Genomic DNA, 16,913 nt, shown 5'->3' on the forward strand with positions numbered 1-16,913 from the left:
CATTTGGAGAGCGAAGAACAACTCGACTCACACAATGTAGGGCAGCATCTTCGGTGCATTGATAGTTCACACAGTGGCGGAACCCCAGACTGCGACATACGCCTCTAACAGTTTTCCATTATATATTAAACTAAGTTTATGTCGAAAAACATAAAGATTGGTCAAATTAACCTGCAGCATGCCAAAGGTTCCTCCTATTTTCTGGCAGCCAGACTGAGAAAGCTACAGGGCTGCCCCTACATTTTTCTGGTGCAAGAGTCATGGGTTCGATTTAATAGGATCTGTGACATTGGATCAGTAAAGGGGCTAGGATTTTCCACAATGAAAGAACCATAAGACCGAGAGCTTGTGCTCTAATGTCAAGATGGTTAGAGGCAACTACCCTGCGACAGTTCTGTTCCCAGGATTTAATTACGATCATCATCATCAATACCAGATTAACGGCCAGAGGAAAGACATCATAGTTGCCTCCGCTTATTTACCCTATGATTTTTTGCATCCTCCACAGAACCGAGAACTTAGGGATCTGGTAGCGTATACAGAATCAAGTGGTCTCGAACTCCTAATAGGTTACGATGCGAATGCTCAACATATTTGTTGGGGTGGTAGCAAATGCAATGCTAGAGGAGAGAAGTTATTTGATTTCATCACTTCAGCTGGTATCATGACAGCAAACGTAGGGTGCGTCCTTACATTAGTGGGACCGAGAAGAAGTGAAGTGATTGACCTAACAATCTGTACTTCGAAAGTGATAGAGTTGATTAGACACTGGCAGGTGCTAGACGAAGTCTTACCGTCAGATCACCGATACCTAGAATTCAATCTGACTAACAAGGGCAAACAGTCTGTAATACAAAGACGGAATCCTAGGAAAACTGATTGGGCAAAGTTTAATGAACTGCTCTGCTTGGCAATAAAGTACAGCTCCCTAGGCGACTAAGGACTCCTCCAGACTAGAATCGGTACAGACCCTCCTTGAAGGACAGCATACGGGAGAATGCGTGAGAGAAATGGTAGGGAGAGAGTTGACGGTTCTTGCAACCCCTTTAACATGCAAGGGCTGCAAGTTGAACTGGAACACTGCGAAAGCGGTTGTTACCTATGAAAAGGTTTCCTTTGAGCACTTCAAAGCACCTGGCATAGATAGCATCTATTGAGCAATGCTAAAAGAGAGCATGGAGCACTTGGAACGATTGCTAAGAAATATTCTTCTAGGAAGTCTTGCTTTGGGCTATGTGCCTACCTCTTGGCAGAAGGTTAAGAAGACCGGCTGTGGGTTAAATTGCTCTACCATGATCCGTAAAGTTCGAAATGTGCGGGTGCATCGAAACCGCTTCTTGTCTCTATCGGTGTTCGTCAAGTAAGCACCGTCTCACTACTCCTCTTTGTTTTTCTTCTAGATATCCAAAGTCCAGTCCTCTGTACACTGCTTTATGCAGATGATGTTTTCCTAGCGTCTAATGGCCGAAACGATCTCGAACAACTTGTCCAAAAATGTAATGAACGCCTCATGCTACACGGTCTCAGATTGAATCTGAATAAAATTGAATCTTTGAAAACCGATCTCCATGAAACAGGCGCTATCGCTGTCAGTGGAAGTGACGATTTAAATATCTCGGGTCAATGCTATCAGTCGATGGAGAACAGCGTTAGAAAATGACTTAATGCGTTAGTGTAACCTGGATGAAGTGGGTTCTTTCTGATCGAACTATCAACGAACGTCTCAAATCTAGGATTTACTGCAATGTCGTCCCCCTTGTCGCCCACTATGGTATTGAGTGTTGACCGACTATAAAAAGCAATGAACGGCGTCTCGTGGTAATGGAGATGAAGATGTTACGTTGAACTAGTGGCATAACACGCATTGAGTGCATTTGGAATGAGGGTATCCGCCATCGATATTAGGTAGCGCCCATCTTGAAAAAATTGCGAGAGAGACATCTTCGACCAAAAGGCCGTCCAAAACGACGGCGACTTGACGCGCTCACGACTGCCTCCAAATCAGACCTTCAATAGAAAAAAATGGCGCAAGCGATCACGATGAACCGACCCCGCTTGTGAATGAGACAAAGGCTAAAGAAAAAGAAGAGGAGTTAGCCTTGAAGTCGATGAAAAGATGGTGCAACTGATGGTCATATTCCAACAGATTTTCCATCGCTTGCCGGACGTGGTAAATCTGATCTGTTGCTGATTTGCATGGAGTGAAGCCTCTCTCTGATGTTCTGACGTATGGAGCTATCCAGCCTAGCAAGACAGAGGAGAATATCTTATACATAAATGGTAATCAGCAACGTGATACCACTATAATTGCTGCACTGCTCAATATCTCCCTTTCTACGTATAGGACAACTTATGCCTCGTTGCCAATCATGAGGCATTGGCACGCCGCCCATAAACATTAGTTCATGAAGTTGCAACTGGGGCCAAGTATATTTGTGGCTGCACCAATGATAACGTTCTTGAGGTAGATGTGAACATCATTTGTTGATGCTTCATCTCCAGGTTCTTTGTTGTTATCGTTTTCTATTTTTAATTAATATTTTTAGAATAATTAGCTAAGCACGCATTGTTAAAACCAGAATGTAGTTCTACCTTTTATTAATAAGATAAAAAATGAAAATATTTTCAAAAGTAATCCGTTAATTCAGAACTTCTATAATAAGAAACCTAATCCCTTAGATTTAATGATAACCTATCTATCGAAAAATAGTTTCAGACGTCAGCAAACCTCGGCAAACCTATAAAAGCGTGGCTCCAGCCTCATTCAGCAGATAGTAGAAATAATCGTGTTGGGGTCAAATGTTACACATGATGTGTGCAGTCCACCAAAAAAAACAACCAAAGGCAAAAAGTGGTGTATTTATCTCATCACTAAGGTGATCAAGTTCAAATCTTGGGTTGAATCTAATTCATAAGTCTTAACACTCTAATTTTGTGTATCTATTACCAATTTATCTAGTAGCAACCACACGTATCTCACCTAGTTTTGGGTATACCGATACAAAGTTCGAGTCAATCAATAATGGTGCAGTGGGAGTTGCGATTAAGCGTCATCCTCACGATCTCATTGTCCTACTTTCGAATCTCGGTTCGTCATGGATGTTTATGTTCATCTTTGTACTTTGCCGCTACAGTAAGCTTATCACTTACGCAGCATTAAGTGCAATGATAAAGTAGCAGTAGCTTTTGCAAATAATGAAGAAGAAAAGGCTATTGTCGTCCGCTAAAACCATCCCCTCTCTCTGGCCCATACACTCGCGGGACCAGCATGATGTATTACTTGTGGGGGAATTCTGCCCTTCGCAGGCGCTTTTACGTTAGGGATTCGATCTGATTCTTGGTTTCTTTTAGAAGCGAATATTGTGCATTTACCGTGTTCCAGGAGGAGTAGCTGAAGAAAATTTGAGTGCTCATGAGGAAGTCGATGTGTTATTGATGAGGCTGATGAAGAGGGTTATGCAAAAAAAGGGAAGATTGAAAAAAGAATTAGTTGGGAAAGAAGAAAATGTTAGACAGCTAGATTATACCGTAGGGATTGACGGAGGGCAGAGGTCACACATCAGACCCTGCCTCTGATGAGTCGTCTTTGCCGTGGACGAAACCTACTTTTGTAAAAACTTAGGTTGCAGCCCAGAACGAGCGGTCCGTGGGTCAGAAACAGAGAAAGAGCCCAATTGGCTAGGTCTGGTATCAAGTAGATGGCGGACTCAGGACTCCTTGACCTTGCTAAGCACAAACTTGGATTTGCCTCGATCGGGTTCAGCCCCATACCTTTTAACCCCTTCGGTCACGTTGCTCCCAGGGCAGAATTGAGGCAGCATCTCATGAGCTGCCTCTGTCCTGGATGAAACCGTCTTTTATTTTAGTAAGTACTTGGGTTCCAGCCTAGAATGGGAATCCCGTGGGTCAGAAATAGAGAAAGAAAGTTTCTTTCCACTTGGCCTGGTCTGCCATTAAATGGATGGCGTACTCAGGACTCCCTTATGTTCCCAAACACAAATTTCGATTGTAGGCAACTTTGAAACTCAGCTTAGGGAAGAAAAATCGGATAATTGGGATATAGATTCTCGTGAAAGTAGATCAAGAGTTCAGAAGAACCACGTTAAGGTGCACAAAAGTGGAGGTGATCTTGAACTAGTGAAAAACAGTAAAGATATAGTTAACTTAGGGACCGAGGTATATGAGAGAGTGACGGATATGGTCCTAAAGGTTGTTCCGTCGTTTTCGGGCGAGAGATCTGCGTCTTTCTTGATCGAGATTGACAAATTTTTCGACTGCCTATCCAATTTGAATATTCAGGCATGAGAGTATTCACCTAAAATATCCGGGAGGGGATGAAGAGTTCGATAAGAACCATGTAGCTGTTTTTAAGTTAATATTTAGAAGAAATTTATCGGGTGGCGTTTTTTGGAAACAATTAGAAGGACCATTAGGATTGAACGGGTTATCGGTCGGTCATGGGCTGAGATTTCTGGGATATAATGACACCGGGTCATAATGCAAACATTGGTGGCCATCAGATGTTTTTAAGTGGCAGACACTGGGTTACAGTTTACTCCGCCGACGTCGCATCAATTATTGAATAATCTTGGTGGACAACTATCACGCAGGCAGAGGGGATTCGCTCAGGATCTGTATGTAAGTTAGGGAACCCCATTGGCTGTTTCAAGTGTAGGTCGGTATCAGTTGCTGCTCCGAGGAACCCAATTAGTGCTGTGGTACCCCGTTTTGATGCGACAAACTCCTAAGTTCATGACTGTATACACCCGACACTGAAGGAGGAAACAAGTTGTTCCCCAAATTTCGACATACAGTAGACTCCCTCTTAACCGGAAAGTGGAAGAATATATGCTCTGGGTACCCTGGGACTCCATCGCAATTTGGACAGTCAGGTGGGGTCTCCAATTTAAACCTATGCAGGTATTGGCGATATCGTTCGTACCCCATGAGAAAGTGGATAAGGTTATGATTAATCTCACTACGTCGCCTCTGTAACCCACCGCTCTTACCATCTATTTATGGATCTCGCCCTCTCAGCCTACTTCATCTACAATAAGGCAGAGATTGGCTTCGCATTATCATTGCGCTATGTTATCAGCGTATCCCACACAATACAACAGTATTTGCTGGTACAATCTTTTCCGTGGATTGAATCTTCGGCAAAGCCAGTAGCCAATTTGATAGCATCAATAGTTGATCTGGCTTTACGGAACCCATACTGCCGATCTGAAAGGCCGCATTGGCTCTCAATAACTGGGAGTAATTTACTATAGATTACCCGGTTTAACATTTTTCCCACAGTGTCCAGAAGACATATGGGTTAGTATGAGGATTGTTCACCTGGAGGTTTACCAGGCTTAGAGAGAGGTACCAACTTCTGCTGCTTCCATGCCGCTGGAAATATTCCCCTGGACATGCACGCTTCGAACAACTTTGCGAACATGTCCGGCCTGGATTTCACGGCAAGCTTAAGGGCCTTAATCGGTACTACGTCCAGCCCCGGCGCTTTATTGTCTCCTATTCTACCGCAGAACTCCATCAGCTCGTCTCTGGTGACTGGCGGAATTGCCGTCACATTCAGAGATGGTTGGAATGTATCGGTGCTCTCCTCTTGCTGGTGGAATAACCCCTGGATGATTTTCGGCAAGAGAGTAGGACACGCGATCTACGGAGATGAACGGCCTCGTCCCATCACGATTCTATAAGCACTCCCCCACGGGTTTACGTCCGCTTCTAAGCGGAGCTCCTTAAAGCATTTCCTCTTGCTTCGCTGGATGGCGAGGTTTTGGGTTTTGCAGGCTGCCTTATAGGCGCACTCTTTTTGCCCCTGATCGACTCTACTTATCTCTCTCTGAGCCGCTCTTGGTGGCAGGCCGATCCATCATTCCACCAGTAGTTGGGTCTTCCACGGGGAATGAGCACCTCCTAGGCATGCACGCGTCACATGCTTTGGCGATGCATTGAGCCACATGGACGGCTCATTCCATAGAGGCGCCTGCTTTATCAGGTTGATATAACCAGACTTCTATGAAGGTCTGCTTATCCAAACATTTTGCAGAACAGCCTGAAATCTTTTTCGGTTTCGGGCATTATAGCTCTTTGCCCTGTGCCTCGACACATGTCTCAAAGAAGATTCCAGGTGATCGCTGTGGGTGTAGCGTTCACTGACGCATCAGGACATATTACGCGCCAGTGCAGGGCTGATAAAGGTGAGGTCTACAACCGAGCCTGACCCCCCCTTTTCTGAAAGGTGTTTACAGCAACCTCCTTTAGCCAAAACTATGTTCATCTGCGCAAAATCTTCTAATAAACTGCGCCACTTTACATTTGATTTTCTGCTTCCCCACTCAAGGGCACAAGCATTGAAATCACCAGCAATCACCTTTGGACTTCATCCCCTTGCGTCGAGAGCAAGATTAGCAAGCATTTCCTCGAATTTAGACAGTGTCTAACTTGGTAGGGCGTAGCAGCTGTATATATACATCACTTTCGCCCACACAAAGCCACTGGCTGCTTGACTTACAGTACATTGTATGGCCTATCGACCGCAGCCTCATATCGCCGCTCCACTAGTCGAATCTGTGACCCATATGCCACCGTCACGGTTTCTATACGGTTCACTTACGATGGAAATTTCCATCTCAGGATCGAACATGGTCTGCTCAAGTAAATCCTGAGCGACCCTGCAATGATTCAGGTTTATTTGAATGAACCTCATTTTCTCATTGCAGTGAGCGCCTTCCTAAATTCCGGACACTTACTACTTCCGGCAATATGTCGGTTATCCTGTCCCTCTTTTATTTCGCACAATAGGCATTTGAGGTCCCTATTGCACTCTCTGGCAAAATGGCCTTTCTCTCCACAACTTCTGCATCGATCGGATCGATCAACGCTGCTGGTGCATGCCTTCGCAAAGTGCCCAAACATGAGGCATTTAAATTACCTCTTTAGTGAAATTTGTTCTCTTAAACGGCAGACAACCCATCCAATCCGAACCCGTCCGGGAGCCAACAACATCTGCGCTGCCTCCGGTGGTACTCGTTTTCTGGCCGTTCGAATACCACCGCAGGCTTTTCGTAATCCCACAACAGACTCCTCGGTAAATTCTTTCAACTTGAATTGCTCCTTCAGAGCAGTACAAATTTCTCCTTTCGATGTCACTTCAACGAGATCCTTACATTGTATATAGATCTCATGTTTTTGAGCACGCACTGCGGCATTCTCCCCAACTCCCCAACTTGAGTGCGAAAGTCATCAGTTTTGCCCACGCTAGATCTTTTCAGCTCGAACATGAGATCCCCTTTCTGGGTTCCTCGAATTCTGTTCACATTTCCGCTCAAATCTTTTAGGTCGGGATCGCCTTTCACCTTTTCCTTTCACCTTATCTCCACGTAGGTCAGATTGCCCTTACTGGACATAACGATCGCATCTGGACGAGTTCGCACTTTTGCTTTTCATTTCAGTTTTTTTTGGTGGTAACTTTAGTCCATCCATCCTGATTGACCGAGCTATTAGTGTTGGTTTTCAGAATTTCCTGTCTGCCTCTTTTTCTCTTAGGCGCCTGCTGATTATTTAGAGGATCCCCCTCTTTTTCACGTACTCGTTTATTTCGCCGTGATTCGAGGGTAGTACGGTTAGACGTCATTTGGGTCGCTTGTGACACTGTTGTCACAACAGGGTTCGGCGTATTCTTAGTATTCTTTTCCGCCATCTGCGATCTATTATAAAGGACTCTAATAGTCCTCAACATATTCTTTACGGCTTGGTGCACGTTGTGCTTATGCTGGATGAAGGGTAATTCCTTCTGTTCTCTATAAGCCCCGACAGGGTTACTCTTTTCATACGCTCCTTCACTTTTGGCGTTTATTGACCTTGCTTGTACCTTATCCTTTACCGCCTTTGACATTGGTGCAGATCTCATAATTGTCGAGCTTCCTTTGAATGGATCGCTTTCTTGGTCCTGGAGTACCTACTGGTGGCGCACTACTTGAGCATATGCGGTGGATGTTATCACAGTTTTTGTCGTCCAACAATCTGCCTTCAGTTTATCTTTGTTTGGTCTTGTTACCGGTGTTCTCAGTAAGGTTGTGCTTCGCTTGAACACCTCCTTCTTTTTCTTCAGCTTTTGTCCCGTTTACAAGCATCATATGCCAAGGTAGCCAAGTTGGTCACCACCGAGGCACTGCGGTCGAGGGATATCGACGACCGGGGGCCAAGGATCTTCCACTTAAGCAGTCCTTCTTCTGGATAATGCCCCAATTCATCCTGGAAACCTTACATGTGAGGCAGATGACATCTTTCTTCCTCCTAATGTGACAAGCTTGGCGCAACCAATGGATCAACGGGTGATTGATAGCTTATAAACATTGCTGCAACCATGATATAATGGAAGTCCTGTATAACCCGGAAAATGTAATGGACATAGTACGTGAAAATGCTGATGAGAGTACAATTCTCTAGGCGGACGCTTCACGGTAGTTTCGCGGGAATATGGTCTGCAATGGAGGGGGTGGTTTTAGCGGTCGATTGTTTTATAAACTACTGCAATCCCAGGCGGAAGATTCTATTTACGATTCCCACCAATTATTGGTAAATACAGAAAAGTAGATTTTGAAGAGTTATGAATCAAATTCAATGGAGATACCTGGATAGAGTATGCGTTACCTCATGCCGCCCCACCCCCACATTTTTTTTTTTTTTTTGAGGTCAATACACTACCAGAGCTTAACAAACAAAGCTAGACATAAAAAGAACCAGCGACATTTGCAGGCCAGCACAAAGACAATTTATGGTTAGGATAAAGTACAAATAGATTGAGCAGGTTAGGTAAAATCAATTTATTTTATTTCATTTTATTCAAGAATTAAAATCAAATTTTTGCAAAATGCAAGAAAGGGGGTCGATTTAACATTTTATGAGTTAGATTCGACCCAGGATTTGAAGTAGGCAACGTTGGTGTAAACACCTGGGTATCCACTACGAGCGCATCCATTACCCCATGAGACAACACCAACCAATTTTCCTCCAGAGATCAATGGGCCACCAGAGTCACCTTGGCAAGAGTCCTTACCGCCACCAGTCACACCAGCGCAGAGCATAGCAGAAGTGATCTTTCCACTTCCATAGCTGGATCCGCATTGACTGTTGCTGATAACATTGACGGTAACAACTTGAAGGGTAGCAGCAGCGGCACCTCCTTCCTTGGTGGCTCCCCATCCAGTAACGGTGACAGCAGTTCCGGCACCTGGAGCTGAGCTGGTAAGAGCGATTGGTTGGATGGATGATGAGTAGGTGAATCCACTTGAGAGGATCAAGAGGGAAATATCATTGTTGGTTGTAGAGGCACTGTAGCTTGGATGTTGACGAATGCTGGATACTTGACGAGAAACTCCTCCTGAAGTACGGGAACTGGTACCGGCAACAACGGTGAGAGAGGATGCCGATTGTCCGTTGGTGCAGTGAGCGGCAGTGATAACTACATTGGCTTTGTAGATGGAACCACCACAAATGTGGCTTCCACTCTTCCTCAAAGAAATTTGATGAGGATAGCTTTCAATGGTGGTGGCTTTGCCACCAACAATGCGGCCATCCAATTGTGGGACGAGTCCACCTGAGACACAAGCCAACAAGGCAGTTAACACTACGAAACGGAACATCTCGAGTACTTACTGAATGGTGTTTGAGCACCGCCTTTTATAGGTCCGCTCAGATTTACTGATGTCTGAAACTATTCTGCAATGATAGGTTATCATTAAATCCAAGAGATTAGGTATTTTATTGTAGAAGTTATGAGTAAAGTAATTACTTTTAAACATTTTTTTTATCTTAATCTTAATAATAAAAGATGGAAGTAGGTTTTGATTTGAAGAATTGATAGGTAGCAAACTTTTTTAAAAATATTAATTAAAAGTCTTTGAAATATGTAGATTATTTTTGTCTGCAAGTGTTATCGGTTGTGCGATTTACGTAAGGAAAGTTCGAAAGATGTTGTTCTGCCTGCGTATATTTGCATAACCAGCGGATCTTTTTAGGTATTGGAAGAAGGAAACCAGTCTAATGATACAATTGTCCTTTCGTTTTTACCGCCTGCACGTATTCGAAGAGGGCGATAAGACTCGAGTCTGCAAGATAATCATCTGAAGTGGCTCTTGATGAGAAACCTCATTGGAAGTTACTTGATACCATCAGGATATGTTCCCGCCCGGCCATTTACAGTTGGCCTCCTTGTGGGGACTCCGGATCGGAATTGTACTATATAACTCGGGCACTGTATTCCTTAGTTGCAGCAGAGTTATTAAATAGGCCTCGCATCCACTGGTATGAACACTCAGTAAAAGCCAGTACCATGGTACTGGTCAGGAGGTCTTTTTATGGTCACCAAATCAATCCGGGTTCGAAGAGGACCGTGAGAGTATGCCTACCTAACAAGTACTCACGTCAAACCCTTAGCATCTTCACGTTGTGGGTGTAAAACTCAGAAAGTTAAGGCACTGCAAATGCAATGGCACTGCTATGATATCATATCGGTAATGTTTGATTTTCCAGCCCCACCACCGGAAGGGGAGGAGTCTAAGAGAGAAAGGATAAGAAGGTCTCATCTTTCTATTCTCGCTAAAAACCCATAATGGTTACTTCTTCATAAAAACTTACGGTTTCTTGAAAAGAGGGTATTTTCCCAAAATTAATAAGTTTTTCGGGAAGATGATCAATGTACAAGAAATATTACAGAGAGGATTCCCTCTTGTCCCTCCCACGCATGTTGATAAGGGGGCGGAGGAGTAAATTGGAAAAGCTAAGGTGTGTTAGGACGGGAGAAAACGAAGCAATATTGCATATTTTTAGATGCATTCTCCGGTTAGATTGTCTCTGAACAAGGCAAAGAACATGTAGCCAATGTCTCAAAGCCGCGGACACTACAACGGTTGCTACTGTCATATTTAGTAACTATAATTCTAAATATAAGGCCTCATGCCAAAATTTTCTCGCAGCAGGCACGATCGCTCCCTCCCTTGTTCTTCTTCTCTATTTCTTAATCGGTCTTACCTATCGACGTCTTGACAATGAGCAAAGGTTAGGCAATTCACCGTTTCCCCGACAGTCAGATCCTCCTGACATTGAATCCCATTTTATGCTGTATAAAGTTCTCTTTTTGGTGCTACCAGATTTAAGCATAACTCTACCAAACTGTGCTTGTTCGTCGCTTTGGCTGAACAATTTCTCGATCTCTCTTTTTTGGGTCTTGCGAAGTTCTTAGAGATTCCCTCGTTAGCTGGAATATAATTTCCTAATAAACACTGGGAAGGTTATCCCCATTGGAGCGCTTGGGGCATATTATAAACCTGTGTAACACTAATAATTGAACCAGACCCGCCTTCTAGCTACATACATATTTATATCAATCTTATTGGCTCGTACTATATCCAACTAACCAAAATCTAACAATAAACTCCGCTTCTTTGGGTCTTTGCTGGTCATGACAAGTCGTGAGAGTAGGCTGTCCTTCAACCTGTCAAAATAAGACTAGGAGGAGCATAGGAGCTGTAGACATAATTACCGCCTAGCAGAGCTGGTGTAAGGCTGGGTCATAAAATTCCATATAGTTTGCTATCGGAAGATTATGTTACTGCTTCACCAGTCTACTTTGTGATACACATATTGAATCATTACAAAGCTTCAGCAATTAGGTTCTCTCACCTCTTCTCACCGATAGCCAAGCAGCGATCAAGGCACTTAGGTCCAACCAGGTGAACTCTAAACTGGTGTAGGAATGCCTTGAGAGACTGAATACACTAGGCTCGTCCAACCAGGTCTGGATAATTTGGCGTCCAGGCTATGCTGGGTTAGAAGGCAACGAGGCAGCGGACGAACTAGCCAAGAAGGGATCAGGGACGCCTTTAGGCTTTCTGTGGAATCGGAAAAGGTTTCATGGCTGTGAATCCAAGAAATGAAGAACCTCCGAATCATAGTGGAAATTCTCACTGGTCATTGTCGGCTGAACTATCACCTAGGAAAGCTAGCGATATCTACGGACACTGCCTGCAGGTTTTGTGAGGAGTGTTACGAAACCTCTATACACGTCCTGGGACAGTGTCCGGCACTTGTGCAAAGTAGGTCGATACATCTGGGAGAACACTTAATACCAGATGCAAAGCTGAAACATCTAGAAGTGGGGAACATACTAAAGTTCCTAAGGGTTACAGGCCTGCTTGAGATACTATGATCAATAGGTACACTATAACCAGTAAAAGGGGCACAATAGTTCTTCAAGGACCCGGTGAGACTTTCCCTTAAGAGAATAATAATAATAATGCTTATCTTTTATGAGAATGAAAACGAAACTTATGATCCGGACTATGTAAAAGAACCCATGCAAAGAACATATGATATGAGTCAGTGGAATCTCGTAAATGTGGATACTTTCCTATACCATGAACCACTCTTTATAAAGAGCTGGAAGAAAAAGGATGAAATCTAGCGACGATCTATATTGAGAAAAACTTTTTCAAGGTTTTGTTCGCAAAAAGGTCTGTCTTTTTTTTTGCCGGTGAAAAGCTTCAAAAGCTACCAAGGGCTCCTGCCACCCGGTTATGTGGGACTCTTACCCACTAAAATCACTTCCTCCTCCTTCCACTCTCCCCGCAGGACTCGCATTTGGAATTACGTTGCGGGGCTGGATCAGAATTTATTTTGGCCTCATGTTAATATTCGTGTTTCTCTCGCGTACCTTCTTTCGAATGACTTCTTCCTGCCTAAACTTCTTTCCGATGGCTGCAATCACCTTTTCGATTTCGGTCCATATCTCCTTTCCTTTCACCCTAAGTTCCATTATATTTTCGGGTGTAAAGTGCTCCGCGGTTGTAGCTTCTAATGTAGCCCTTTGGGCTTCGAATCTGGGGCAATGAAAAAAGATGTGTCCTGCGTCCTCTGCAATATTTGGACACTTTGGGCAATATAGCGAATCATCACGCCCAAATCGATACATATATGCTCGATAGCCTCCATGTCTGCTCAAGAATTGAGTTAGGTCGAAACCTACCTCACCGTGGGGTCGCTCGATCCATTTTCGGATATCCCATATGATTTTATGAGTCCAGCGGCCTTTTTCTGAATCGCCCCACTTCTCCTGCCATTCCGGGACAGTTTCAGTTCGTGCGAACTTTCGGCGATGGAAAGGGGATTCTCCGATGAGACACGCTCGATTGTAAAGTCGTTGTATCATATTTCTTTCGTTGGAATCTCAATTGGAAACATTCCTGCTATCACGCAAGTTGCTTCATTGGTTATTGTTCTGTTAGCGCAACATGTTCGGAGTACTTATGCGATACGCAGCTCCAATCTTTTTCTTGTTTGCTATATATATTGCTCATACTGGGGCTGCATTCAGTAGGATCGAAGTGACCACCTTCGAAATAAGGATTTGACGGCTCGGCCTTGGACTACCTATATTTGGTAGTATTCTCGCAACGAGTCCTCCGATGTTATATACCTTGGTTGCTGCACCCTCCACATGCAATCTGAAGTTTAGCTTCTGGTCAATCATTACGCTTAAGTACTTAAGCGCAGGCTTGGAATGAATTGTTTGCGTTCCAGTTTTTATCCTCATGGAACTGCATTTTCTCCGCTCAGTAATAAGTACTATTTCCGCCTTACGCTCTGCGAGCTGTAGACCAGCATTATCTAACCAGGATTTAATCTCATAGACTGCTTCATCTGCATAAAACTCGAATTCTTCGAGAAGGCGTGCAACAACCATCACACCAAAATCGTCCACGAAACCAATGGAGGCCACACCAGTCAACGCATGTCATTTGGTATAATTTCATTCCTTCATCTGATTCGCTGCGCAGATTCCTAATCGATAGGAATCTGCGCAGACATGCGGAGTTCCACAAGGGTCTGTCTTAGGTCCCCATACATGCAAAAGGAGGTCTACAATTTTTTTTCATCGAATACAGTCATGTTGGGTATCAAATGAAAGATCTCTGATGTTGCCACCATATATTTTGTCTTGCCTGCTCGATATGGATGAAGGCAGTTTGTATGTCTCGGGTCGTTCTTCTCATGATGTCGATATCGTCAGAATAGGTCAACAGTTGGGTGGACTTAAAGAGGAACGTACCCCTCGCATTTACTTCAGCATCACTTGATCACTTTCTCGAGGGCCAGGTTAAAGAGGACGCGTGATAGGGCATCCCCTTGCCGTAGACCGTTGTTGATGTCGAATGGTCTCGAAAGCGATCCTGCTGCTTTTATCTGGCCTCGCACTTCGGTCAGGGTCAGCCTAGTCAGTCTTATCAATTTCGTCGGGAATCGAATTCTCTCATGGCCGTGTACAGTTTTACCCTGGCTATGCTTTCATAGGCGGCTCTAAAGTCGATGAATAGATGGTGCAACTGGTGTCCATATTCCAACAGTTTTTCCATCGCTTACCGCAGAGAGAAAATCTGATCTGTTGCTGATTTGCCTGGAGTGAAGCCTCTTTGGTATGGGCCAATGATGTTCTGGGCGTATGGGACTAACCGGCCTAGCAAAATAGCGAAGTTAATAGACTTCTGACCGACCAATATGTAGATTTTTCTCCACTCTAGCATGTGAAGGATCCAACTGATTAGCAGCGGTTCGATTCCATGCTGTCTTGCCGCATCAAAAATTGCCGCGAATGAGGCATAACTGAAGGCACCTTCGATGTCCATGAATGCGCCTAAGGCGTATTCTTTTTCGGACATCGCCCTTTCAATTTTTGCCGTGAGTGTCCATTTTGAGAGCGAATCATTGCTGGGCGGTTGTGGTGGGATCAGGCTATTGCCAGAACAGCGGAGCAAGATTACAAGTATTATATCTACAAAATGTAAGTCAGTTTTTCACACTACATAGCCGAAACTGGCCAACTTCACTACGAGGCTAATATGAATATATGTAATCCTTCCAAGGAACATTTATTTACTTTTGTTTTCCTCAATGTAAATACCTTTACCTTTGTAGGTAAAACATCAAACTTTACTCACATAAATCATACAACCGGTAATACTTTCAACAGACAAAAATAATCCATTCCAATGATTTTTACTTTTAATTAATACTTTTAGGAAAGTTAGCCACCTATCAAATGTTGAAATCAAAACCTACTTCCATCTTTTATTATTAAGATTAAGATAAAAAATGTTTTTAAAAGTAATTAGTTTACTCATAATTTCTACAAAATAATACCTAATCTCTTGGATTTAATGATAACCTATCATTACAGAATGGTTTCAGACATCAGTAAATCTGAGCAGACCTATAAAAGGCGGTGCTCAAACACCATTCAGTAAGTACTCGAGATGTTCCGTTTCGTAGTGTTAACTGCCTTGTTGGCCTGTGTCTCAGGTGGACTCGTCCCACAATTGGATGGCCGCATTGTTGGTGGCAAAGCCACCACCATTGAAAGCTATCCTCATCAAATTTCTTTGAGGAAGAGTGGAAGCCACATTTGTGGTGGTTCCATCTACAAAGCTAATGTAGTTATCACTGCCGCTCACTGCACCAACGGACAATCGGCTTCATCCCTCACCGTCGTTGCTGGTACCAGTTCCCGTACTTCTGGAGGAGTTTCTCGTCAAGTATCCAGCATTCGTCAACATCCAAGCTACAGTGCCTCTACAACCAACAATGATATCTCCCTCTTGATCCTCTCAAGTGGATTCACCTACTCATCATCCATCCAACCAATCGCTCTTACCAGCTCAGCTCCAGGTGCCGGAACCGCTGTCACCGTCACTGGATGGGGTGCCACCAAGGAAGGAGGTGCCGCTGCTGCTACCCTTCAAGTTGTTACCGTCAATGTTATCAGTAACAGTCAATGTGGATCCAGCTATGGAAGTGGTAAGATCACCTCTGCTATGCTCTGCGCTGGTGTGACTGGTGGCGGTAAGGACTCTTGCCAAGGTGACTCTGGTGGCCCATTGATCTCTGGAGGAAAATTGGTTGGTGTTGTCTCATGGGGTAATGGATGCGCTCGTAGTGGATACCCAGGTGTTTACACCAACGTTGCCTACTTCAAATCCTGGGTCGAATCTAACTCATAAAATGTTAAATCGACTCCCTTTCTTGCATCTTAGTCAAATTTGATTTTAATTCTTGAATAAAATGAAATAAAGTAAATTGATTTAATTAATTTCTTTAGTTTATCTGTACTTCTGAGGATACTCATTGTAAATTGCATTTAAATTCACTTGCAAACACCACCAGTGTAAGTTATGTGACCGAGTTGGTTGATCATCAACCGCTCGATCCCGCACCCCGAGATAGAATCCGGGTTGCGTCATGAATACTTGCATCCGCTTTTGTGGTTGGACCTGTTCTGGTAGGCTACCGCGTGGTAAAGGTGTTTGTTATCTCGTCAAAATTTAATAATTAATCCAACTCTATTAAGTTTTTTTAGTTCAAGCCCTTCTCTCCTAGACAGGCCTGTTAAGGTATCTACATCAATATCAGATCTAGGGTTGAATCTAACTCATAATTCTAATTCTACCATTGCGTTTCTACCACCAATTTATCTATTAACTACCGCGTTATCAAGGGAGTCAATTCACATGTATCTTGTGTTTCTAAATAGAAAAAGCGGACGACTTACATGCGGTTCGAAAACACCCGATAAAGTGGTTGCTATTGAAGCTTCGCATCTGGGTAACAATAGTACTCACTCTCAAACGCCACAATTTTGTATCTCAATTTCGCCAACTAAGATCACTATCAGGGTATCCATGAGTCCTCTTTGCAACATCTTGCCGTGTTACGGCGCAGCACTTGATTAAGGACTCTTCAGCACCCCCAATGCCACCTTCATTGTATCGGAAACCCAATTGTCACTTCAATAACCCCTCCCCCCCGCCCGCCCTCCTCAAAAAAACCGATAAACTCCCCGGTTGGCAATT

The 16,913-nt window shown here is 43.8% G+C and overlaps 2 protein-coding genes across 2 annotated transcripts; one reads left to right on the forward strand and one right to left on the reverse strand.

Annotated features, from left to right (window-relative positions):
- Positions 1–8,882: 8,882 nt before the first annotated feature.
- Positions 8,883–9,685, reverse strand: LOC119655810 (trypsin delta-like). Its single transcript, XM_038061911.1, has one exon. The coding sequence runs from the start codon at positions 9,654–9,656 to the stop codon at positions 8,913–8,915; it is 744 nt and encodes a 247-aa protein (XP_037917839.1). The 5' UTR covers positions 9,657–9,685; the 3' UTR covers positions 8,883–8,912.
- A 5,615-nt stretch (positions 9,686–15,300) lies between these two features.
- LOC119654745 (trypsin delta-like) lies at positions 15,301–16,147 on the forward strand. Its single transcript, XM_038060276.1, has one exon. The coding sequence runs from the start codon at positions 15,321–15,323 to the stop codon at positions 16,062–16,064; it is 744 nt and encodes a 247-aa protein (XP_037916204.1). The 5' UTR covers positions 15,301–15,320; the 3' UTR covers positions 16,065–16,147.
- Positions 16,148–16,913: the final 766 nt, after the last annotated feature.

This window comes from Hermetia illucens, chromosome 4, assembly GCF_905115235.1.
Source record: "Hermetia illucens chromosome 4, iHerIll2.2.curated.20191125, whole genome shotgun sequence".
Classification (NCBI taxonomy): Eukaryota; Metazoa; Arthropoda; class Insecta; order Diptera; family Stratiomyidae; genus Hermetia; species Hermetia illucens.

Bases quoted from the DNA above. Each gene is read 5' to 3' on its own strand.
- LOC119655810 (XM_038061911.1), bottom strand. From the start codon at position 9,656: ATGTTCCGTTTCGTAGTGTTAACTGCCTTGTTGGCTTGTGTCTCAGGT.
- LOC119654745 (XM_038060276.1), top strand. From the start codon at position 15,321: ATGTTCCGTTTCGTAGTGTTAACTGCCTTGTTGGCCTGTGTCTCAGGT.